Here is a 27,908-nt window from a genome sequence, read left to right on the forward strand (position 1 = left end):
TGATTTACTTTTGACAGCAGAATTCCATTCAAGAAAAGTTATACACAGTAATTAAATTTAGAAATCTCAAATTAAAGTAATAAGTAAAATTAATAATATTATTAAATAAAAATGGCAACATTAGAAGATAAATTAATGGGAGAAAAGATGGAGTACTATTGTAGCAGTAGTGAAGGAGAGGACAATTGTGATGATAGTGAAAGTAGAGGACGGGGTGCTGGTGGAAGTAAACAAGGGCCCTCTGCTTATATTGATCCTGATGTGTGTCCGCCACCCCCGGCAGAAGGATATCGTTCGCAAGTTTCCACTAATACTGGTCCTAAAGGTGTAGTGCAGGATTGGCAACGTTTTAAGCAACTACAAGCAGAGAAAAGAGAGGAATCAGAACGTCAACGCATAGAATTGGCTAAAAAGTTATCTATGACAACGGCCACTGCCAAGGAGGAGGAGGAGCGCAAGCGGCAGGAAGAGATCGATGCTGAATTAGATGAACTTATGAGCGAAGATTTCTTGCAACAATATCAAAAGCAGCGTATGGCCGAAATGTTACGACAGTGCGGTCATATAAAACAATTTGGTAAAGTTATAAACTTAACGACGCACGATGAATTTTTAGATTTTGTAGAGAAGGAAAATAAACACACTACCGTTATAATACATATTTACGATAAGAGCATAAGCGCTTGCTCGACATTGAATAATTGTCTTGATTCCCTAGCAACAGAGTATCCCTCCATAAAGTTTGGTAAAATTTGCAGTTCTGTCGCTGGCATGAGTCGCGACTTTCGTGCAAAAGGATTACCAGCGCTGCTTGTATATAAGGCTCAAGCATTAATTGGAAATTTTGTACGCGTTACAGATGATTTATCGGATGATTTTTTCCCATCAGATGTGGAAAGTTTTCTTATAGAAAATGGTATAGTCGTTGACAAGGCCTTGTATAATTAGAAAGTTTTTTGTTTTATACAACAAGAGCGAAATGGAGTCTACACAATTAATGAGAAAAGTAAATGAAATTAAGTGTAATTAAAGTATATATTTTGGCTTAGGAACATGTTATTTGCAATTATCGGAAAAAGATTGTGTGTAATATTTATAGTGCGGTCCAGAATCCAAATTATATTAACTTAAGCCTTCAATGTGTTCCTTTAAAATTTATACAAAAGAAAACACAAGTAATTAAATTTTATATAAAAAAGAAATAGTCTAAGAATACTTCAACATTTGTAATAAGCCAATCATTAAAAGAGCTTACGATACACTGCTCTCATTAGGTACTTAAGTGTATTTAAGTAATCAATCTTATGTATATGTATTGTGAATTGATGTACAAAATAAAATCATCTAAAATCAGTAATCATTGTATTGTGCGAAAAAATAAAAAATAAAGCAATAAACTACTTTGATGTACATTTTTGCGTTTGTTGTTAAAGCTGATATACACAAGTATATCGTTTATTTAACTTATTCTCGAGGGAAATGCATTTATTATCAACATAGTGGAATTCTTACACCCAAACTGGAACTCTTCACATTAACGTAAGTTGGTGGTAAGAAGTGTTACGATGTCAGTAAGGGAAAGAAAAGGTCTCTAATAAAAGTGTAAGTTATATTTTAATTTCAGTCCTATGTTATTAAAAATTTATCGGATGGATAAAAAGAATCAAAGGAGGAGAAAACCATGAGTATATTTTGGTTTGTCGTTCGAAATCACCCGAACTTAACAAGGTTATATCGCTGATACATAATGTTTTCTAGTTACAAGGATATTTATCGCGGATAGTGCCTAATGTTATTGGACACTTTGTGATCCTGCTGTTACTCTAATGAGTAAACTCAATTAATCCATTTATATTACATAGTTGGATTTGGATGACAGGAATTATATTTTTTTTGCCAACGAAGCGTCTACCAAGTTTTTTATGAAAATAATTTATAATATATTTTATTCAGGAAAAAAATATTAAAGATTAAAGAGAAAGTATAATTAATCATCTGAAAGTATATTAATATGTTATTCAATTAAATTTGTATGACCAAAAGAACCATTTTATTCTACAACAGCGCTATAGACCCGAAAATGTATCCCGCCGATAGCTGTTATATTCGGAATCTAACTAACACTATTTGGATTGGTAAGTTGTAATTTCTCTATAGCCAAAATATTGTATTCTCAATGACATGGATAATGCCTATACAGTGAATTAATAAACTTTCAATTCCGACGATTATTTCAATATATGGTCATAGCGAGTGTTTCAACAAAAGATTTTAATTTTAATATAATTGGAAAATATATCTTATTTTTATACTTACATATAAAGCCGCTCCCAATCATAATCTATTCCTTTAGAATTACGACGATGACGACTTATATGTATTTTTTCCTTTATTAACTATTTTCGGCATACATAATTATTACATACAAACTTATTTGATTAATTTTTACCATCAGAAAATTCATTTTTTACTGTTAGACTTTCTAACCTTAGAAGCATATACATACATATTTTGATACACAACCGACATGCTCGTACATAAATGCTTTCATTCGGAATTTTAGATAAAGTGGAAATTACAATTGGCAACGAAGTCCTCCGTTATACCAAAAAACTACTATATAAAAGCGAGTATAAAACGACGTCCAAATACACATTTTGAACCTAATAAAAGGTAAACAGCAATTGTTGTTGCTTAAATTCATAAAAACAAAATTAATAAAATTCTAATGCAAGGTCATAGGGATTGCATATACATACATATGTGTGTGGGTATTTACTTATATTATATCATAATTATTTAATTAATTATTTATAATTAATCATAATACGAATATTAGCAATTGCATAAATTATTTTATTATTTTAATTAAAAACAAGTAACATTTATTTGTAGCTATAATTTTTATTATATATATTACTTATTTATTTTTTTTTATTTCATTCATAAATATTTCACTCTTTTAGCTGCCACATATTTTAACCTCGACAACTGCGTACTATTACTTTTGCAGTCACTACTTATACATACAGACATACAAGAGTGTATGCTTTTATTTTCTTTATTTTCAAATATTTGGCATTTTTTAAACAGTAATATGTATTTATGTATATCCATAGCTAATAAAGTTTATATACAAATTGAATATTAATAATAATTAAACTAATTTTATTATACGATTGTTTGGTTTGTTGACTTTGGTAAAACTTAGTGAGGGGAATGAATAATTAATAAATGGTGGTTTGCATAACGGTTTAAAGGTTGTTCGTAAGTTTGATTTGTATATTAAATAAAGGAACTGGGACCGGATGGTGAGTTTTCAAAACATAATATGCATATCTGCTGGATTGTTTGAACTTTCAAGTTCAAAACAAACCTACTCAATACTGTTAAACATTAAGGTACATGAGTTGGGAAGTGTGTTTTGACATTATTTAGTTGTTTACTAAAACTGAATGGGTTTGGAGGTTACAAAGAAATTTTGCCAATTGGGTATACATAAATGTGTACGAGTATATTCATAACTCATTCACTTGTTCAACCTATCTTCAAAAAATCATTACAACTTATTATTTAAAATATATACTAAATTAAATAATATATATACTTATATTTCATTAAAAAATATGAAATAATAACAATTTGAGGCGTAAATAATTTGATAGTTTTAACATTTCCAGTATGTGGTAAGGACATTGTATGACATTTCATATAGTCCGGCAGTAAGTGGCTAGGGATTTTAAACTAATGTATTCGAATAATACTGAATTAAAAGCAACGAAGTGTAAATCCGTTATATATACTATATATGTAAATATAGACAAATATATGTGTATACATATACAGGTATGTAAAGTGTAGCATACAACAACCACCAATACGAATTACATTTGTAGCAAACTATTTTAATAATTTTACACCTAGAGATGAACCCTTTTATGAACATCAAGTGTCATATTTACAATTATGCGTTAATAGATACAAGCATAATATTATAATAATATAATATTAACATTTGATATTTCGCTTTAATAACGAATTTATTACTAACCATTTGCTAATTTTATTTTTTTTCGAATTGTTGTTTACAACATTGTTAAATATGTATGTATTTTTTAACTCTCCAATTAATTTATGCTAATAAATATTGCTATCACTAACGTTTTTTGAATTATTAAAATTCTTTAACCTATTACTATACACGTATAACATACAAGTTAAGCTTTTCGAAAACCTTCATAAGTCAAATAATTTCAATACCCCATTAAAAATTTCAATAATGTAAAAGCTGAAACTATATGTACATTATTTAAATTGCTGCTGTTTTCTATAAGTAACGACATTAATGTTTTGTACATTTTTGGAACTTTAAATATAGAAAAATACATAAATACAGTAACAGTAAATATCGAAAGATATTTTGAATTCAACTGATTTTTTTTTTTTTTGTGTTTACTTAAAAACTACCTTCGAATGCACTCGCATTTCAGCATATGCTAATAACACACTGTCATATTCCTTACTACTCCCCATATGGTTTGATAGCTGGCTTATTTATTATTTTCATACACGCGGAGCTTTAAATGTGATTGTCGAAACGCCCTCTGCCGTTTGCACACCATCACTGCTTTGGTTTTGTATGGACATTCGCTGTTGTTGCGCCGTCGTTGACGCACCAACCACGTTCTCCAAGTTGCGCGTTGTTATCAGCGTTGGCATATTGTTGGTGATGCCTGTTGTTGCATATACTAAATTGTTGTTGCCGCTTACATAAACGTATGTTGGATCCACATTGTCGCAGTCTTTCATGGACTCCGTAGTGTCCATTAGCATACCACTGAGCTCACACATAGCACCACTTCTGCTGTCGCATACACTTTCCCGTGCCGCGTGTTCACTATCACCATCCATGTTGGTGCGCAACTGCGTACGCTTTCGTTCCAAAGAACTTGTGCAGTCTTCCAGCCGATTAAATGGATATGCTGGTATCAGTATATGTGGACTATCATGCATCGTGCCGATATTGCTGCAACACTCTGCAATTGAATTACGCACTGATGGTGGCGCTGTGGCAACGGGCAACATGCCACCAGCGCCGCCGACGGCGCCCACATTGGTTGTGAGTAACCCATTGCTGTCGGTAACACTATTGCCACTGCCATTAATTGTATTACCACTGCCGACCTGTTTCTCTCTGTTGCGACGCAATGAGGAACGCAATGGATATTGCCGTGGCACATTAACACCAATTAAGCGTCGGGTGGATGGACGTCGTGCGGTTGTGGCGGGGTATTGAATTGACTCGGCGCTGTTACTCAAACGGATGTTGCCAACTGTGTGTGCGTGCGTGTCCGTTATGAGCGGTACAAATGAAAGTCGTCCCGTTTTGTACGATTTGTCAATTGGTTGGCGTGGAAAGGTCGTTGGATTATACACAATAGTAGTTGGGCATTTTTTGTTTTGTTTTGATTTGTTTGTTGGAACGGTCATTGCACGGGATATTCGCAAAATAGATAGAAATGGTAAGATAGAAGGTATTAGGATATAATTCAAAAAAGCATGGATACATTTCATAAAACAACTATGATTGTTTAATTTTGTTGTTGTTACTATGGGTTTGTAAAGTAGCCAATATATCACTTGAGAGTTGTATAGACTGTATTAGAGTAGTTAAATTTGTATCAGTGTTTTATTAGTTGTTGACTTAAGAAAGTGTGCGATTAAATCAATTGAAACACAAACAAAACGTAAATGCACATTATGGTAGTAGGTACTTATGTTGCTCGTTAAATTAACAAAAAATAAATGTTAACAAATTATTATTTCAATAAAACATTTAAAACGAAAGTGTAACCAAACTGTATGCAAACATAAACACGCGCTTAGACGCTATATAAGAAATATTAAGCATATTCGCAGGCTTGAAAAGCTTATCAGTTCCGCTAATTAAAAACCAATAAAAATAATACTAATAAAAAACACAAACTCACATCACGTAAAAGTCATAATTTTATTTTTAAACATCATACAAACAAAAATGTGATAATACATAGAAAAAAGATTACACTTATAAAAATTATACGCTACAAAATTTAAATTAATTTTTTAAATTAAAATTACAAACTACCTAAGAGTAAGTATATTTTTGATGTTATTTATTTGCGATATATTATATACAATGCTATATTTGATACACACACAAATAAGGTTATTTTTAATTAAAACTAAAAATGCTTGCGCTTTGAAATGAAAATATTTAATATACAAAAAATTATTCCAATAAATTAGTAATAAAATTTTGTACTCTTAAGGCTGTCAGCAGCTGGCTAAGTAAAGTCAACGCTCTTTCAGTGATTTGTTATAGCATTACAAATATTCTGGGAGCGTATTTTCACTTATACTGACAAGAAAAAGAAAGTTTTTTATACCAAATACTTATACTAAATTCTTTGTGTTCAAAAGATAGCAAGATTTTTAAACTTTCTACTTGGTAAACGATTTTGTGACAAAATTGTCTATTTGAGTCTATAGAAGCATTAGCAAATTGCATAAATACTTTATTATATCTAAATGTTCCTTTGCTTGCATGAGATGGGTTTTAAAAATTGTAATTATATTGCAGAAATTATCGGAGAATGTAAAATGCGTAGATATTCACCATGGAATATTCTTTCATTAATTTCTTTTGCTATTTTAAACTTTCTGTGCTTTCACCAAGTTGAGATCAAAGAAAACGCACGGAAAAGCTTAATTAAGACATATAAAACATATAAAAAAAATTTAATATTAACGAATCTGTGGTTCACAATTAATATTAGATTAATGAAATGAAGTCAAAAATATTAAAACATTTTCCATGTGCACCCGAAAATCGATAATTAACAGCGTTGGTTGGAAAAACAAATTAATTCGCTCAAAAGCCTACAAAGACATGATGGTTAAATAAATGAAATACATACTATACAGATGTATTAAAAATTGGATACATTTTTTGTGAAGTTGTCAGTACATTTTGCTCAGATTCGATAGTGAGTGCTGTTCCCACGACAATTGGGTCAACGCAACTGGAACGGAAAATGGTCTATATACGACCATCGATTGGCGACTAGACTGCATTTCCCAAAACTATATTGAGAATGTTTTCTATCGTTACAACAACAACAATAATAATGCAAGTCAAACAAGAAATTAAAATTGTCTCACGTTAAACTCCATTAAGAAAATAAACTCTTCAGCTTAGGCTTCTAGCGGTACATCAATTCGTTTGTTTGGCAGGCACGCTCTAAACAGATTCAAATTTTGTTATTTGCTCTAGAGTTTAAATGCAAATTTGTGGAATTTTGACTGACCTTTATATGTTGCGTACACAAATATACAATATATTTTTAACGAAGTACGAGTATGTTAATTAGGAAGGGTGCTTACACATTTGATGGGGAGTACTTTTAGCGTTTAAATTATAATAAACTTATATAAAACAGAAATTAATTGAACAATAATGAGCAAATATAAAAATACGACATATAATAAATGTTTTTCACACAAGCATAAATTAAACACGTATATAATACATATTTACATATGTATACAAACTATATTCAAGTAATACAACAGAATTATCGTTAATCACAACATAAATTGCATTACATTTGAGTTAAACATAAAAAATCGCTTTATATAAGTAAAAAAGAAGCGCTAAAACAAGTTAGAGTAGAGCAGTTAAATTACTTAATTAAGCTTTAAAATAAAAAGTCCAATACATTAAAAATGACTGTAACGAAATTGTTGCCGCTTTCGGTGCGTGTGTTTCTGCCATTGCCACTGTCACTGCCGTTTCCGCCATCCGCCGTCGTCATCAACAAAGTGCTAGCGTTTGTTGAGTTCATTGAGTGATATTGCGTCGATGTGGAAGCGAAACGTTGCCGTCGCCGCAACTGTTGCTGGCGACGTTGAACGCGTGGTGTGCTCTGCCTGTAGCGAGATGTGTGTATGAAGTCAACTTCTTCAGCAGCGGCCAGCGGCAAGCCACTAGCGCCATTTATGGCCAAAGAGTTATCCAGCAAACTGGCATGTAGGAATTCCGACGAATCAGAATAGATTTCGCAAGACTCGGCACGATTCGAGAGTGTAGATGGCACTGTAATTGTATCGAAATCGGCATCATTGTGATCGCTCGGTAACGAGTATGTAAGATAATTGTGATCGATGTCGCTGTTGCCCTCCACATCGGCGCCATCAATTTTATAAAGCTCATGTGTGGAATTACAGCGTCGGGCAGCGTATATTTGCTTACGCGGACTATAGAATAAGCGTGATGTGGACATTGTCGGACATTCGGTTACTATTTCAACATCTAAGTCGACATCACAATAACGCACGGAATCGGTCGAATGGTAGTGACTGGGCAGCTTTGAACCGCGTTTCGGTTTCTGTTGTTGGCGTTGGCGTTGATGATTCGGTGATTGTGAATGTGTATGCGAGTATGAAGACGAGTCAATTTGTCTGGTTTGTGAACTAAAGTGTTGATGATTGCGTTGATGTGGTTCATAATGTGTTGACACTGATTTTGTTGCTGAATGTGAATATTTAGTGTTAGACAATTGGTTGATATGTTGGCGATTAGTTGCTAACAATATTTGGTTAGTATTATTATACTCTATGTTATTGTTGTTACACATAGCATTTTCTATATAAATACTTTTACTGTTATTGTTAGTTTTGTAGTTGTACTTGTGGTTGATATCAATAGATAGTAGTTTGGTAGAAGTAGTAGTAGAAGAAATTGAATTTGTTTGTAAACTAAAAGTAGTTGTTGTAGTAGAATTAGAATTGCTTGCAATAGAATTTGTTGTGAAAGCAGTTGCCTTAGTTGTATCATTATAATCATACAAATAATTATTATTAGAAGACATATGTGAGGTAACATAGCTACCGATATTTGTTGCGGCCGTAGTATTCGGATCCAAATACATGCGACGACCAGAGCTATTCGAAGCAGCCGCAAACGCCGATGATGTTGTTGGCTCCATTAAACGAAGTTCGGGTGTTTGTGCATATATGTTGGAATTGTCAACTTGTAAATGCTGCTGCTTTTCTTGTTGTTGCCTACATTGATACATTGGTGTACCATACTCGTAAGCATTGCTGCTATCATCCGTATCCATATGCTCCGTTTGCATTGCCTGTTGTGCATTAGCATGTATTTTTTGTTGTTGTTGCAGTCGTTTCTTATAATACATATACAACGCATTGGCATTGTGGCCACCACTACTGCTGCTTACTATTAAATTGTGCACATTGTCATCCTCGTCGTCGTCGTCATAGCCACCACAATGTGCACGCATGTCGCGTGTGCTACCACCGCCCAGATAGCCGTGTGCCGGAAAGTGTGGGTGCTGCTGTTGTAGTTGGAGTTGCTGCTTTTGTACTGCAGCCAAACAACAATTGCTGCATGTGTTCGGCAAATTCAATGCCAATTCACTATCCCTAGGACCCAAAAACCATTCGGAACGTGTGCGCATGCGTGCTGTTTGGCGCTCATGGACCTTCATTTGTGATATATTGTTTTGTTTTGTTTTCAAATAAATTTTTATGTACATACATATATCGTAGGAAAAAGTGGTTTTCGTGGCATTAAATATATAATAGACATATGGATATATATTTTGTTTGCAGTTGCAAAATTGTTGGTGAATGTGTAGATTGTTTGTTGGTGAACGGTGAACATGTGTTGCACGACATACAAATACAAATATTTCGGTTTTGTAACAGGTCATTCACAAAACATGTTGTCGAAGTAAGTATTCCACAGCCAAGGCGTGATGGTTCCAATTTGTATTATGTTCCCAGTTGTTGTTGTTGTTGTACAGTTAAAGGGATTTTTTTGGGAGAAAAAAGGGGAATTGGCAGAAAAAATTACGAGCTTAGTTTTTTTTGTAGTCGTATAATGTTTTTGTACTATTGTTTTTATGTTAATTTTTTGTTTGAAATAAAAATATATTTTATTTTAACAATAAATCAGCTGCAGCAATGAACCCTTGCACGAAATAAAGCAGACTTATAAACAGCATAAAATGTATTATACATATATATGTATCTAAAATTATGTGAATAACAAAAAAGTTGATGTATAACACAAATAAAAACTCCAAAAAAAGTAGCGCAATTTCTGCTGACCCATTTTTTATAATAATTCAGATGCTCGATCGTTAACGAAATGATGTGCGTACTGTGATGAGTGTTAGGTAGTGCTATGTTTGTATTAGCGTATATACATATTTAGAATGAGACTATAATATGTGTGTTGCCCATAATTGAGCTATCAATAAATAAAGTGCAAAAAGTTTAGAAAAAGCATTCGAAAACATAAACATCACTGACCTTATAATAAATATATTATATAATAAAGAGAGAAATTAAACCTGTGTGATTTAAAATCCCATAATTTATGAACCTTTAATGTAATTAATAATTACATTCTCATAGAAATTCATTAACGGTTTTTTTAACTTAAACATTTATTACATAATACAACATTTAGCAAGGTGCAAAGTTTTTGTACAAAAAAAAAAATTTTCGCTCGAAAGTTTTCGATCGAAAAGACCTAACGAGATTTTGTTTTAAAATTTCTTTTTAAAGACCAACAATTATAATTGTTTTTAATGAACAAAGACTAATTATTTTATGTTAATTTTAGTATTAATTATTTTATTTTACTATTATTATGTATTTTAATTTATAAGAAAAAACAGAATTTATAACGATAGATCTAATGCTTATCTAATACATATTTTTGTTATCCTCATGTTCGTACGAGTAGAATAAGTAGTAGAATGACAAAAAAGTCCAGATTATATTTCACTTAGAAAATGATATTTTTCACAAATAGCATCCACAACACCAATAACGAAAAAAATCCAAATCACAAAAAAATTTACAACAAACACGTTGTATAAAGAAAAAATAAACCACAAATTTAAACGGCCAGACTGAAATCGAGGTAAGTTTTACAAAGCTTAGTGGAACTACTTTCACAGTATTAGAGTTAAAAGAAGATAATTAACAGTAGAAAACATCAAGAAAAAACAACATAAAGTAAATAAAAAAATATTTCGTTATTGCATGGAAATTGTTTTGTATATTTCTAAATTCACTGACAAGCAATTTACAAATGTCAGCGAATATTTATAAATCCAATTACAGTGTTACCAGCAACAAAAAAAAATATAATTTAGTTGATAATTTTAGAAACAAAAAATGTATTTACAAAATTAAAACTAAATTAAAAAGGTAAAACAAACAAAATAAATTTAGTAAATTAAAATATACATTTAAGTATGTAAATATTTTTTTGACAAATCGAGCACTTACAACTAATAGTTATAACTAGCAATACGAAACTTTTAAAACTATGCTAAGAAACCTATGTATTTACGTCGCCTATAGGCAGTTTGTTTTTCAGTTTTTTATTATAAATTCAAATTTCATGACAAAAGCATTTTATTTTATTCGTATTTATTATAATCATTTGTACTCTTTTGTTGTACATTAAATTTTTATTTTTTTCAATCATTGATACATCGGCTATATTTTGTTTACAATTCTTGGCAAATAAATATAGCATGTTGCATAAATAAATATATAGGCCGTGAGGTCAAACCTTTTTTTTGTAATTTTGCTGATAAGCGCTATAGCCAAATAGCAAGCAAAAATTAAATAAAAACATGATATTTTTAAACATACCAAATTTTAATAAATCAAATGTGCACAATTCAAGTAGATCAATTCACAATGTTAAACAAAAAATATATGTAGTTGTATGCGTTTAATGTGTCATTTGCATACCATAAGAAGTTTATTGAAATAATGTCTTTTAAATAATTAAATTATATACTAATACTACAATTACAATGCTAAAGTGATAGTTATAATTGAGATTAATAATATTATCAAAAATACATATAGATATACATTAAAAGTTTATTGCTATATTAATAATTCGGGATACTTAATATATGTATTATTGTAGCGATTATGCGATTTTCGGTTTAAATAATTTGTGGAGTGAATGGTGTTTAGAAAACAAAAGACAATACAAAAAAATTGTTCATTTATTTTCAGCTAAACAATTTTGTTCGCATTGGCAGTGAATGAATGAACGTTTAATGCATGCTTCATTATTTTAATATATTCAAGGGTTTGTAGTAATTTGTTATGAATATGTAATGCGCGTTCCAGTGTAGCTCAAACGGGAACGTGTATGCAATTATGTAAGCAATCAGACTGTAATTGACTAAAAGATAAATAATTTTGATGCTGCATGTAGGCAAATTGTGTGGAATGCGCACTGAACAAATGGGATTTATTATTTTATTTTTGAAACAACTTTGACACAGTTGTAAATCGAAAATGGCTATTCGAGGTACTTAACATGTATTAAATAATATATAGTTTATTAAATAATATTTAGTTTACGGAATTCTTGTGTGCGTGTAAAGTTGAGAAAAGTGCTTTGGAGAAAAAATTAGAATATATATGTATGTAGTTAAATAAATTCGTATTCTAATAATACAAAGGCAAGTGAGCTTACACACACAGAAAAATCGAAAACAAAAATGATAATAAATAAAAATGTAAGCCAATTATGCATTAACTTATTCGTTCGAATTTATGGTATTTATACCGAAATCCTTGAAGCAAGCAAGAATTCATCCCTCACCTGTGGCAAATAGGAAAGACTCTTTGTACTCTCCGCATAGCGGTTGACAGCGCGTAATTCTTCCATAGTCATGCCGCTTCCGTTTCCTACGCTGCCAGCGCCTGCTCCTCCAGAGGCCGAGGAACAAGAGGACGAATGTCGTATACCGCGATTACAACGGCTGCAAGTGCGTGAAGTTGTTTTAATGCCACCACTAGTAGTTCCACTAGTCATTTGTGTTGTCGTGGCGATCTGTATTTTGTTGTTCTTCATTTTGTTCCTATTCTCGTTTGTCTCGTTATTCATGGGCGTTTGCGTTACGCGATCGCCGCCATCAAGGCTTTTGGAGCCGGCACGCAAACGTCGCTGATGTTGCATTCTAGTTTGTGTTAGTATTTTCTTTTTATTTTGACGATAGCGACGTCGTACAACAGTCACTTCGTCATCGCCATCATCATCATTCGAATCCACAACATCGTCATTGTCATTACTAACGGTATAAGTGGTATTCAGCGCAGCGTTGCCATGTGTTGGCATTGCGTAGCGGTTATTACCAGCGGCAGCTGTGGCTCTATGCGTGCCACTTTGAACCGCCGTATATGTTGGATAATTGTGTTTCGGATTGTTTTCGAAATCTTCGTCGTTATTTATTTCGAGTTCTGCAGCAAAATCTTCTATTTCGCCGTCATCGTGGACATCTGCATCTTCGTCGCCGTAGTTCTCTTCATCGACGTCAGCATCATTATCGGTGTCGCGTTGCAAATCTTGTATATTTCGCTTCGGTATTGGCGATGATGTCAACGCAAATAGACTTGGTCCTTCTAAGGAGACAGATAGGCGTGCACATGATTCAATAAAAGAATGTTCTGGTGTTACGCCCAATGAAAGCACACTGTTGTCTAATGCTGAGCTTGAGCTTGTTAGCAAGGCAGGCGTTGAGCGGGATTCTTCCTGAGCGACTGTTTAGTTTTAGACGTTTTTTGATTTTTAATCATTATCACAAAGCAGGCAGTGTCAATGTACATAAAACACGACACACAGGCAGAGTATGAGTGAGAGTGAAAGAAAAGAGAGATTTTCAATTGTTTGGGTGGTTGATTAAATTATGCTTAACAACATTTTATTACAATTTCAAGAAATTGTTGGTCAACTTAAGGGAAAAAAATTAAACTAGTTAAAACTGGAAAGCAATCTGCATCAGGTACAGGCTTGATATCAATGAAAAGAAATTGTGATGGAGATAAAAGCAATTCGGAAATGAACAACGTATGTGGCAATTATGACGTTAATGATGTTAATAAAGCAAGCTAGATTAGTATAACTACATTAAAGTTAAATTATATAATTTAAATGGGGAAAATTAAATGAAACAATGAATACAATACGAATACAAGAGCCAAATGTTAGAACGAATTTACGTTGACATAGTGATTGAAGAAAGACTTGTCACAGTTTCGTCTTATTTAAAGTAATAACTACTTGGTTTATAAGATGTTCGTTATTATTTTGATAAATAAGGTGTCATTTACACTGATGATGGAAAGCAAGTAAGATACATCTCAAATTCATTAAATTTAGTTAGCATATTTGAATATTCGTGAAAAGTATACTTACGCAAACCCCAACGCTCGCACTGGCACTGTAACCATGTCTTTTCTGCCTCCAGGGAGTGTTGTACTATAAGCGTAAATATTAATTTAAAAGAAAATAAAAATAAATTAAAGCAAATGCTTATGAAACTTACGTGCATATTTTTGTTGTGCCAATTTACCACGTGGTGGTGGTGGATATTGAAAACTACAAATCCATTCATCCTGTACTTTGAGTATGCGTCCAGTAACTCGCGCATAGTATTCGTAATTCTCACGTCCAAATAAATCATGTGTGGCAAATTTATCGATTATTTGCTTCATAATTTTTGTGGCCACCTAAAACAGGAAAACGTTAGTCAATAAAAATAAAACATTAAAATATATGTGCGTATATACATCGTAAAATTACAGTTGTAATTTTTGTTAATAGCGTTGTTGAAATATATATCATTAAAAAAAAATTAAAAATAATATTCGAAATGCATTACTTATAATTATAAAACCATGTGGTGTACCCTAATGCTAAGTTCAGTTTTATCAATTAAGTTATTTATACAATTTTATTTATATAAAAGTATACCAAGCAAACGGCGTTAATAATATCAATGCAACAAATAAAAAATATATTAATTATATTTACGCTGACGAAGTTCAGTTCAAAGTAGCAATTCGCGTACAGTTTTATAATTAATCTCAACTTTATCCAGTCTTTCTAATGTCGTTTACATTGCTAAAACAAGTTTGAATTTCTTTATATCTTTTATTACAACATATAACCGTACATAAGTTTGTTTGTATCAAATTGTGCAAGTAGTTGAATCGCTGCAGCTTGATCTTGTAGTAGTAACGGTAAAATTGTGATCACTTTCATGATCACGTCACAAGCTTGCTGCAAATTGCTTTCAAATCAAAAGACGTAAGCACGTCTTATTATAAACGTCAATTATTTTAAACTTTATATATCTACATTAATATTCATACATACATATACTGGTACCACATATAAGCATACCTTGAATTTAAGCACATCCTCCATACGCGCTGTTTTTCCATCACTAACGCAAGATTGAAAGAAACTTGGGGCCACTGATACGCCGAGCGCCTCACTGGTCATGCCAGTACTGGCTTGAGTGGCATTGCTGGCAATAACACGGAATGTACCAAAGAGTAAAACTAGTAAACGTTGAGTGTATTTCGGCAGTGATGTAAATAACCTAAAATATATAAATAGAAATTTAAATTTATTAATTTTCGTGTTCATTTTAAGTTATTGTATAAACATAAATTATATTATTTAATATTAATTTTTTCAGTTGAGAATAAGTTTGGGATGCAAACAGATCTCTACAAATATTTTGTTGGGTTAATGTTGACACAAATGTCCAAGATCGATATAAAACGATTTAATCGACCAGTGCTTGACCCTATAGACATTCGGCTCTAAAAGTGACATTTTCAGTTGAGAATAAGTTTAGGATACAAACAGATCTCTACAAATATTTTGTTGGGTTAATGCTTAACCCTAGAGACATCTATTGGAAAACGGCGGAAGCAAAGTTGTAGACTAATAATAATTCCTAATTGCAAGCATAGTTTCATTTTGAGTTTAGTCACCAAACTCACAACTTCTATTATTTCTACATTATTTCGTATTATGGTTTAAATTTGTTGACAAAGTTAACGACATTTCTTAGTTAATTTTTTTTTAATTCGTAATTTTTTTGTCTTATTGAATAGACAATATGTTTAAAATATTATCCAAAAATATCAAATCAATCCGAGTAAAATTTTAAGAGATATACCATTTGGAAGTTCCGCCCATCCAGCTACCAGTGTCATGACAATCTTTGAAATGTCATTATCTGGTTAAGAAACGAAGCATTTATTTTTATATTTTTATTGCAGCTACTATTTTTAAACCAATATATGCCGAAAACTTTACCAAAAAAGTGATATTTTTATTAAAAATCTGTCAAAAATACAAATTTTAATATTTTCTTTTTTCCTTCGTTCATTAACCAGATTTATCCATTAACTATTGAAATATTTTTGGTTTATTGATTTTAGATCCACTTACAATTATATATAAAACACCCATATTTTCAATCTAAGAAACCCACCTAACTCTTAAGAGTGTTCCAGATTTTATGTCAATTTCCTTATCAATATATATATATATATATAATATATTTAATTACACCCTAAACTTACTTTTACGGTATTCTGTAAATATATAGTGCTAAATTTACTGACATTACTATAATTAAACAAATAAATATTGTGCAACACCAGTAGGCTGATAGACATCTTCATCTGGTTTTATCTAGGCCATCTTATCACTTAGTAAAATACAAATGATTCATAAGATATAAATATGTATGTATGTATATAAACCTTCATTTGAAACTACTATGTTATCGTCTAATATATTCAGTATGTATATATGCATGTGTATGAATCGGTATTCACCGAGTGATTCATAAATCATTTGTGTTAAGAAATGTAAAGAAATGAAATGAAGACATTTATTTTTATGGTTGTTCATAATTCAACAAAACGAGATATCAAATAAAAGAGACAACATGTAAAAATGAGAAAAACGACAACTTATTTCATGGCTTTATTGTGCGGCGTTAATTTGATAGCAGACGCAACGCTCACGGGTTGGATAACATGTGAAATGACATGAAAGTAAAGCAAAAGATCACTGGCTCTTATACAACCAACAGGAACTGATTAAAAATTAAATGAATTACAGTAAAAGACCAACAACAAATGCGTGCAAATATAAGTACTTTAATGCTACAAATAACACAATAACTTACTACGTAATGAAAGTCCGAAAAAAAAAAATATTAAAAAAGTGAAAACCAGTCGTATTTCTTCATATAATACACATGTATGTGTGTGTGGGTATAATATTTAGAAATCATTATAAATGTCAATGCATAGAGCGCGTTAGAAAGGGAAACGGTAAATATTAAATTTGTGAAACCAAAACGATTCAATGGAACAACATACATAAATGACGGTTGTTTAAATCGACAGATGAAACTAAAAAATTTACTGCGAAAATTATCAATAATTTATGCAATATCGTTTAGCATTTGAATACTAAACACAAAAATCTGGCCAAAACAATAAACCTGTAGCTGTGGACACTGCCGAAAATGGCGAAAAAGAAATCTTCAAAGAAATAAAAACAAAAAACAATTATGTAGGCAAATAGTAATCACAAAAACAAAAAGATAACAATATTTATGAATGAAAATGTGACTCATACCAAAATCGTAAATAGGTTCACGTAAATAAATACAGACGATCTGTGCTGAAAAATACATTTACGCTTAATATTTGTTACGCTGCTGGCTGATTGATTATCAATTTCAAGTGGCAAAAGCAGTTAATAGATTGAATATTAAATGAATTATGAATCAAACTGGAAATTTTACATAAAGCGTCGAGTTGATTTTCACTTAGGTCGCCACATTCTGCAATCCACTGTGTTCCACAATTTAGGCGCCTACTCCATTTAAAATTAAACAAAATAAGTTATGGATAATATTTGATAAATGCCAATAAATTTGATAACTTAAACTCAGAAATTTTATAAGTAAAATGAAAAATAACATTTTTTTTTTTAATCTATAGATGGACAAAATTGCTTTGTTACAGTTACTATGAAATTTTGAAATTTCACATTAAACTTAAATTTAATGTTTTTCATCAAGCTTAAGCTCTTTCCCTTTAGCTCTGTAATGTGTTATAGAGAATTATATTCCCAATATACTCACGATTTAATTTCATTTAATTAATAAGGTGTCTGTAAGCAATATAAATAATACACCTGACAATTTTTTTACGTACAACATTCAAAATGTCAAAGTTTATGAAAACAAAGTGAAATTTCACAGATGTAGCGTTGTCATACAACAAAAGGTTAATAGCACATTTTTTTTGCTTAAAATAATAATTAAGAGCATAATGTGGCCTGTAAATATATGAATTATTTTTTTTTGTTTTCTATTCATTTCTAGTTTTCCATTAGTACACAGCCAAAAGTTGTGTTATCTTTTATTTTCAGTTTAATTTTATTTTAATGATTTTTTAATTTGAAAATCATACTTATTGCAGAAAATTATTTCAAAATAAAGCATCGGCTATATTTTTATTATTATATACTCTCGCAATATTTAGAACTTAATTAACATTTCCATAAATTTATGTTTGCAGGCGTTTTGAGCTAGAGCGTATCGTGTAATGCAATACACTGATGAAAAATCATAATTCGCAATGTTTTTCGTTGTTTTAAGAATATGTTAGAATATTGCAATACAAATTAAAATTTTCTGTATGCGAATGCAGCTTTAGCAGCTAAACACCTTAGCAATTTTCAAGGCAGTCAATCGGTCGATCGATTGCAGCCATAAAGTGTGTCAGTAAAGACGTCAATGACATTTGAAAAAAAAACAGGTTCAAATGCATACAAATGCTGTGTAAACAACAATATAGGTATGTATTTATTTGTGTGCAACCGTTTAACCGATTCGTACTTCGTACGCAAACCATAATCATTTTCAAGAATATTTAACCAAACATGTAAAAAACGACCCAAATTGCCAATAATTAAATTTGCATGCGACCCCACGTTTATTAGACTGTGAGCGAAAAGAAAAACATGGCTTGGACACATTAAAGGTGGTAAATTTGTCGCTGAGCGCTACAAAACTTGTTTACATGCTGACGCTAAAATAAAATAAATAGTATAAAGAAAGTGTAAAGAGGCGTATACATTTTGTTGCTTGCGGGGATGTACATATGAGTATGTCGCTCATTTACATGAATAGTGTCACAACTAAAAAAAATCGATTTTTCAACATAGCGGTTCAAAGTTTTCAATTGTCTCTTATTTAGTAAATATAGAAAAACGCCATAAGTTTATTGACTAAACAAGAGGCGTGTAATATATTAAATACAATGCTCAGCATAAGTGGACTAAAAATAGTGTACTAAGGTTTTTTCTTAGGTATAAATGTGACCCCTTTTGAATTATGTTGTTATTTGTGAAAAATATATATAAAAAATCACCGTCATAAGTTAAATGTATCGTTTTTGTCGAAAAAAAACAACATGAAAAATTTAATTACTTTTCACCAATATCGTTGTAATACAAAATGTGTCGTTATTTCTGAAAAGAAAACCAAATTCACCCTACAATACAATATGTATGTATTCTAACACAAAATATGTCTTTCTTTCTGAAAAAAACATCCCTAATTCAGGCACAACTGAGATGTGTCGTGGTTGTGGTTAAATAATAAAGCAACATAACAAGTTTAATAACAGCACATTCTTATTTCACGTTTATTTTTCTACGTATCGAAATGAAATTTGTATACAATATGGGCGATGAAATTGCGCATATTCTGCATACTTAACTCAAAAATCGTGTTTTTTGAGTTATGACACTATTCATGTAAATGAGCGATATGGTCTATGTATGTTATTTATATGTATCTATGTATGTAGTGTTGTTTTCTAGGCTGGTTCATTCATGAAATGTTTCACATATATTTGGCATGTATTTCTATTTTCTTCTTGACTTACAAACATAGATATGTGCGTACTATTAATGGTGCTCGTACTGTTTTCCGATATTACTTATCAGCTGATACGCCTGAAAACATAAGTATCTAGTACTAGATAACCAGATAACCACATAAGTAGTATGTTATCTCTGTGTCATCTAACTTACTTCACTGTTTAACTTTATTTTTTTATCTGATTATTTGTCATCGTTACTTTAATAATCCATTTGTTTGTTTGCATATGAATTATACTCGTATGCCAGTCTGGTTTATGGGTAATTTTATCGCTGTAAAAACAAAAGTAAATATTCTGTTTCTTTTTGCCTCAAGTATTTTTAGCTGATTGTGTCTGTTATTTATCTTTAAGTTGGCTACTGTAAACGGAATAATAGCACAAAGGCAAATACAAAGTCAACACATTCTACAATAACCAACATAAACAAAAGACAATGCAAGTATGAAGAAATAAGCAACAATTACTTAACACAAACATACACACATACATACTTGCATAAAAATGAGTAAGTGAAGGCGGTGTATAAAAAAGAGTTTTATAAGAAATTTTAAATAATAAATAAATGTATTTATGGTATAAATGAGCGTCAAGAGTTTATATTGCAGCTTCAAGTTTTATTACAGAGTTTGCTAAAATATTTTTAATATTAAATATACATACATACCTATGTACATACATGACTACATATTGACTTGTCAAATATAATATCCAGTATTGAAAGTATATTTGGTATATTATGCATATGGTACCGTTAGCAGTAGCAGGGTTTAATTTTTGACTTTCTTATATTTATACAGCTTATAAAATGTCAAAATAGTGTGTTTTTGTGGTGTGGCAAAAAGAAAAATTTATAATAATTTAATGAAATTTTTTATGGACAATTTTGAATTAATAAAAATAACACAAAATCGGAATCAGTATCGAGATTTTAAGCTCTTTTGAGCTATAATTGACAAAAAGTTTAGAAACTCAAAAAATCTCTATGTTTTGATTTTTGAGAAATGGGTACACTTTAGTTAGTCAGTTTCATTCACCAAATTCATAATATTGACTCAATCCATTCATATGTGCATACATTCATAAATATATATACTATGCGTTAGCTCTGAGATATATTTTCATTCAAAATTTATTCATGCATATAACAAAAATAAATACATTGTTGTATTTATTCATCGGCATGCAGTTAATGACCCCATCATTGTTCTGATTAATGAGTTGATACGGGGTTGGTTGGAAAAATATGACTATTTTCTAAAAAAAAAAGTTCTTTAATAACACTTTTACTCATCTTTCTAATTAACTGAGATATTATTTTATGTTTGTTTTGTATGTAAATAATTCTGAATGCCACCATTTAAGCTTCTTCTGAATTAGTGTTGGAGCCCAACTCGTACATGTATGTATATCTGAATGTAACTTTTGCAAAGGTCAACGAGATATGCAACTTGACATTTCTCTTATTTATTACGATTTAGCACTACATATTGTATAGATATATATTGTTGATAATATAATAACGCCCCATAATTTAAATTTGTATAATAAAAGCAATATAATAGCTATTAGTGTACATATGTTATGCAATATGGGTCTTTTAGATTTTAATAAAATGAATGAGTAATATTATGATTGTTTCGCAAACGCTATTGGCAATATGTATGTATGTACTAATACACATATGACTAAACAAATACATTTGCTTCAATACATTACTTATTTATTTCTGAAGAACCTACTTATATTATTATTTAAGACACTTCCCTTTAAGTATGCACTCATAGGAAGTAATGACCAGTGTCATAGTATGAGTTATAAGGTTTCTCAAACACTATATGTCACACACTATATTCCATGTTCTATTGAGAAAGGCCCGTCTGACTACTAGTTGGAACAAGTTCAGAATTTACACTTATTAAGTTGCTCGACAAACTAAAAAGCAACTTCCTAACAAAATGTGTTCCAAATATGTTTAATAAATTATATTTTAAACAGCCATTTCTTTTTTTATAGACAACGTGTCGAAGTATCATTACTAAAGAGATTACAGCTGATAAAACTATGTGTACAGATATTGTAAACAAAGGTGTATTACAATTCGATAATATTATAACAAATGTAATGCTAGTACTGCACAATTTATGTTTGTCAATATAAGTAGGAAAATATATTGACTAATACAAAATTGTGCAATAAAGTACCAATCGACATATTGAAGTAGAACTTTAAAAATAATTTAATATTTTCGACAAAGAATAACATCGGGAATAAATTTCAATTGAAATATTAATAATAAACAAAGTATTTAATTCAAAAGATTATAGACATTAAAAAAAACTTTATTTCATAAGAATATTATAAGCTTTTCAAAATATTTCCTTTATATTATACTCGTCTCGTGTTGAGATATTCCATTTCTCGGATAAATTAACAAGAACTGTGCCGCTTTGTCATGCCGTTTATGTAGAAAGTGAACTTTTTACAGGGCATCTGTATAGCGATTATTGTTTATCTACACATACTAACAGATGCAAATACCCTTGCAATATTACGAATTTCGGAAAAATGTCGTTGAAACAATTGTAAAATCCTCTAGTCATTTATCGTTGGGGATAGCCAACATCATATAATATTTTCCTAAAATATTAACTGCGAACCTGGAAATTTTAGTGTTTTTGTATTTTCCGTGCTAGATAATTGTCAAACACAGGAGCGATAATGTGTACATCATATGTTGACAAAGGTGGTTGAAGGTTTCAGCTGATTTACCAAAGGTACGAAAATAATGGCAATAAACATTTTCGTAGAAGAGTAGGTAACAGAACGGTACAAGAATACCAAATGGATTTAGAAGATATTGTCTACTTTCAAATTAAAGACGCAGGTAGTGAAGCATACAATAAAATAGGCATAAACCAAATTTTCGCATTAGAAAAATTTAAAAAGCAAATTGTCTGTCACGTACATATCTACACGTCTAACCTGGAAGTAAATTTGAACAAACAATGATATTGTGTGCATGAAACATTACAGAAGTGCATATAAAGTATTATCTAAGAGGTTTATGTGTTCAAATAATAGTACATAAATAGTACTTATATATGTATAAGCACGTTATATACAAATAATAATATTTGGCGCCGATATATTATGCCTTTTATAGATATATAAACAGTTCTACAAGTTTCACGCCGCATCGAAATATCCAACAGCTTTCTGTCACAACATTTTCTTATCATTAATACAATTGGAGTTGTTGTCTACCAAGTGAGGTCCGGAATCCGCCCTTGAAGCCAAAAATTACGAAATCGTAAAAATATAAACTAAAATTAAAATTTCATTCAGAAAGTTGCGACTTTCCTACAAGGGAAAACAACTCTTCTGACGTCTTAAATGGCAATGATTACTATGTAGTTACATGTACATGTTCTTAAATGTATGTATATAAAATTATTTCAACACAACAAATACGTCATTTATGGTCTATTTTTCCACGAGCCAAACGATACTCATTCAGTTTTAGCAATTGTATATATGTATATATTTGTACAAGCATTTGGATGTTATTTAAATAAATGTTTTATAGGCGCACATACATTCTACATGTCTACATGTTATATGTATAGCTTAAGATATAATTAAAAATTTAATTTAATTAGTAATTTTTACTTTTTTATTTTTAAAATTTTTGCACAGTTTAACATTAATGATTATAATTATTTTTAATATTTGCACACCCTAACCCACTTGTAGAGTTCCAAATAAGAGCGAAAAAGTAATCAAATCAAAATGGCACAGTGTGGTATACATACACTTGGATACGTCATAAACAAAAAACGTGGCATATTTCAGCGCTCGCCTCTGCCACATGTGGCGAGCAACAGGCAGTTGGCAGCAAAGAGCAGAAAACACCTCCACATAATGGTGAGAGCGCAAACCACTTCAGCACTTTGATTTTGAAGTGACGTTTTGAAATACAAACAGATTTTTTTAGCATTCGAAAAGGCAATATATTCAACAAGTTGCAGTGATATATATTTGTACATATGTAAATATGTATATTCTTGCTGAGGGTGGGAAACTTAGGAGTCTCTGTGACCAAATTTTATGCACAAATCTGGTCTAATATTTTATATAAATCAATCATAAGCGTTTATTACAGTTACTACTAACTTTATTACATTTTTATTAATTTTAAAATTTTAACTTAATATAACCCCAATTTAAAAACAAAATAAAATATAATTTAAAAATAATATCAAAAATATAATAATAATAACAAAAAGTATTAAAAAGTAAACAAATAAAAAATCAGTAAAAAAAATTAAATATAAAGAAACATAAATATATAAAAGTTTGAAAGAAAAAATAATAAAATTGTGTGTTTGTTTATGGAAAATTAATATTTTACAATAGAGTATGTACATTTGAGACAATAAAATTATGTTGCACTATAAAATTAAAATTTTAACTTCTTATCTCAAACCCCTTCAGTCAATTTTATACGTTTGTTTGTATATTGTACATATGTATGAACATATTTTTGGGTATGTGGGGGATTATGCGTATATGTACATATTATCAGTATATATTTCATTACATTGAGGTTAATGTGGCCAGCGTACTGAAATAAAAGGGGGGAATTTTATTAATATCAGTTATGGCGCAATGCAACTACTGGCATGTACAACAAAAATGTTTTTTGTAATAACCTCATGCATGCTTGCAGCTGGTTTCATTAAAAGCGTTAACGTAGTTCCTCAGTGATTACACAGGGTTGTGAACGCTACGGAATAAAGTCATGTATGTGTGTAGGAACGAGTATGTGAATGCAATAACGAATTTTCGATAAAAGAGGACGTTCCGCACAACGAAGCATTTTATTCTTCAACTGCTGCAGCAACAAATATGATATATGTGCTTATAAAGACCAATGGTATACATACATGTATGACATTTTATGTTGAAAAATTCATTTACGTACATATGTATATACATACATAAATAAATGTTCTTGTCAGTAATAAAATACAATAGTTACTTAAATATTCGTATACGTTAGTTTAGTAACTAATGTGTGTGGTACTTCCTCTGCATTTTGAGATAAAACAGCAAGAGAGAAAGTGTTTAAATGTATATAAATTACTATACGCTACAAACAGACGCGTTACTGAGTGTCCGTAGTGCATGACTACGATTCGGTGGGGCGTGGGATGAAGTTAAACTGGAATTAAAATAAGTGTATATATTTTTTAATTGGTTGCAATGTAATTAATTAATCCTCAGCATGTGTTAAAGTTTTCAAAAATCAGTCAATGCATATTTGACATATATCTAATGCATATTTGACATGAATTTAATTAATTATATAAATGAATTTAATTTTTATTACACATAGGATTTCATATTTCCTTTTGCGTATAATTTCCATTAGGATAGTATTTTATTATAAAAACTATTAACATATATATTTATTAAGTAAAATATGTAGGTAAATATGTATATTACCAAATTAAAACTTTATAATAGAAAAAAATTAAAAAAAGAAATAAAAAGAAAATAAGATATCATTTATTTTTATATTATTTGCACACATAGCATAAGCCATTATTAAATATATATGAATCAACCATTAATATTTCAATCTCAAAATGTATAAATGCAATGATACAAATAAAACCTCGTCGTTACACCAACACAAACTGATTATATACTTATTACACTACTTTTTAGTAGAGCTTGCTTTAAACAAGTTTTCACAAATAATCAACATTGGCATTGCTTCACTACTGCTCCAAACAAGCTTACCCAAACTAACATATTCTGACACATACATACATTTGTATTATGCAACGAATATTTTGAAGCTTCTGTAACTTAAAAATTGTAGAGGTATTTAGAATTGTTGTGCTGCTCTAATTATGGTGTGGAAGTTGTAAGAGAATCGAGAATTGATCGTAAAGCCAAATATTACAATATATATAAAAAAAAATATATATAAAAAACGACGAATAGTCGACAGATTAGTAATAAATTTGCAAATTTGTAAATGAGTAACACAAACTTACATACATTCATAAATATATAAAGTATCCGCTTTCGTTATTTAGGGCTTTTAGATGATCATAACATCCTACATGGATTTCTTTATCCTATTCTAAGAAGTCCTTTCATATAATGTAAAACTCCACATATCGTCGTAATATTAATCACATAACGAGTAACGTCGAGAATATAATTTACTTAGTTTTGAAAAATATATGTATTCTACAATAACATAAGTTGTAAATATATATACATATTTATCACATTTAATTTTTCGTTCTATATTTAAAAAATGTAACATATATTCTACATTGAACTTATTCATAGTTAACTTGGCATTTTACATAAAAAAAAATGTAAGACTACTTAACTTTAATATTGACATTGTGTAAATATAAACAAATAGCATTTTGTTTCCCATGAGCAGACGGCTTTTGAAAGATACACCAAACTTGATTTTAATTTATTATAATATAACTTACCTATGCAAACGATCCGTCTGCTCCAATTCGTTATCCAACTCAATAATGTCAAATAATTCTTTTTCGCCCGTTCGTCCAAAAATTCCGTTGGGTATTTTTCGTAAAAATTTCTTTAGCACACTTGCAATCGTATAAACTGAGTAGTTGTCAACATTCACTAAACGTCCCGATTGCAGAAAATGTATTAGCTTTTTCATAGCACCCTGATGGCCAGGGGCTCGAAAGACGTCTCTTCTATTTGGTGATTCTTTATTTAATTTAAGTATAAGAACCAAGAGCGGTCCTGGAATGTTTTCATTATTTTTACAGACTTCTTCAAGTGGTACACCGAACTTAACTTTCTCCAATCTATAGGTATAGTCTGGCGCCGAAGCGCCGGGATGTCCACATGAAGTGACAACACTGCTTATATCTGCTGCACGTCGCGCCCAGCTGGACATTTTTATAATTTATGCTAATAAATAATTTGTAATGATTGACGCAGAAATTCTGCAATTCGTTTGTTTTATATAAAAACGCGTAAACGCGGTCACCGAAAACTTTAATTTTGTGGGGTTATTTTATAGTTTGTGGCAGCTGTTATTCCGCCCTACCCGCCACAATACACCTTCCACTTTTCTTATTTTCCTTTCTTCCACTTCTAAGCAGCTGCACGTTCCACGTACCACACGTTTTTTGACATAGTGGCTTTTTTTATAATAATCGTAGATTTCCCTTTTTCATTCGCTTTCACTTTATCATACTGGTTTCGTGCCTTTTTTCTTTGTAAAACTTTTTTTTATCGAAAAGGCTAAACGCCTCCGTAACCACTCCTTTTATTATAATGAAAGATATATGACTAATTATAAGAATACAACAGTTATCAACAATTTGACTGTGATATGTTTTGAATGAATAAAACACATGAATATTTCACAAACTGGAAATCTTTTAGCACTAAATTTGATTTTCGCTTCTCCAGCATTCCATGTTGCCACTCCTGTGTGGAAATTTGTTTCTTTTTCACTTCAAACTTTTCATTTGCACTGCCTTTAAACACGAACACATGCCACCGCAAAGCCACTTATCTACTGCGATTATTAAGACTAAATGTGCATTTTCTCATTGCTTTTCTCGTGTTATGCACAATTCACACTTCATTTAAATTAATTAATTTTAATCCTCACAATTTTTACGTTTTATGTTCCGTCCCGTCATTTAACTCCGTTGTTGTTGCTTCGTCGCTGTGTACACGAGAAATGAAATGAAATGGAAGTTTCAGAGTTGTATTTAGAAGTGTCTTTAGTGTTAACATTGGAAATTATTGGAGCTGAGTTGCCTCTTTTGATTTATGTTATTTTATACATTTCTATGTAATTTCCATTAAAATGTTTAGTTATAAATACTTTGACTAGATTTGCCCGTTATATTAATTTAAATACAAACGCAATGATAGTGCTATGTTTATTTAGACACTTTTTTAAGAAAATGTAATTTCAATTCATATAT

General features: G+C 30.6%; 2 protein-coding genes across 9 annotated transcripts; one reads left to right on the top strand and one right to left on the bottom strand.

Moving 5' to 3' along the window:
- Nucleotides 1–1,410, top strand: LOC105214778 (phosducin-like protein). Its single transcript, XM_011188391.3, has one exon. The coding sequence runs from the start codon at nt 112–114 to the stop codon at nt 946–948; it is 837 nt and encodes a 278-aa protein (XP_011186693.2). The 5' UTR covers nt 1–111; the 3' UTR covers nt 949–1,410.
- LOC105214780 (rho GTPase-activating protein 20) lies at nt 1,214–27,726 on the bottom strand. Of its 8 annotated transcripts, none has more exons than XM_054230016.1 (7): nt 26,421–27,718; nt 15,302–15,503; nt 14,442–14,625; nt 14,312–14,374; nt 12,719–13,656; nt 8,933–9,545; nt 1,214–5,333 (listed from the first exon to the last, which is right to left on the bottom strand). In XM_054230016.1, the coding sequence occupies exons 1-7, from the start codon at nt 26,858–26,860 to the stop codon at nt 4,564–4,566; spliced, it is 3,210 nt and encodes a 1,069-aa protein (XP_054085991.1). In that variant the 5' UTR covers nt 26,861–27,718; the 3' UTR covers nt 1,214–4,563. The 8 variants fall into 8 exon arrangements, with proteins under 8 accessions (XP_054085991.1, XP_054085994.1, XP_054085990.1 ...); XM_054230015.1 differs by having other exon boundaries at nt 5,227–5,333; nt 7,761–9,545; nt 26,421–27,726; XM_011188402.3 differs by lacking the exon at nt 1,214–5,333 and adding an exon at nt 7,463–8,572 and having other exon boundaries at nt 26,421–27,712.
- Between the last annotated feature and the right edge of the window lie 182 nt (nt 27,727–27,908).

The sequence above is a fragment of the Zeugodacus cucurbitae genome, chromosome 4 (assembly GCF_028554725.1).
Source record: "Zeugodacus cucurbitae isolate PBARC_wt_2022May chromosome 4, idZeuCucr1.2, whole genome shotgun sequence".
NCBI classification, from domain to species: Eukaryota; Metazoa; Arthropoda; class Insecta; order Diptera; family Tephritidae; genus Zeugodacus; species Zeugodacus cucurbitae.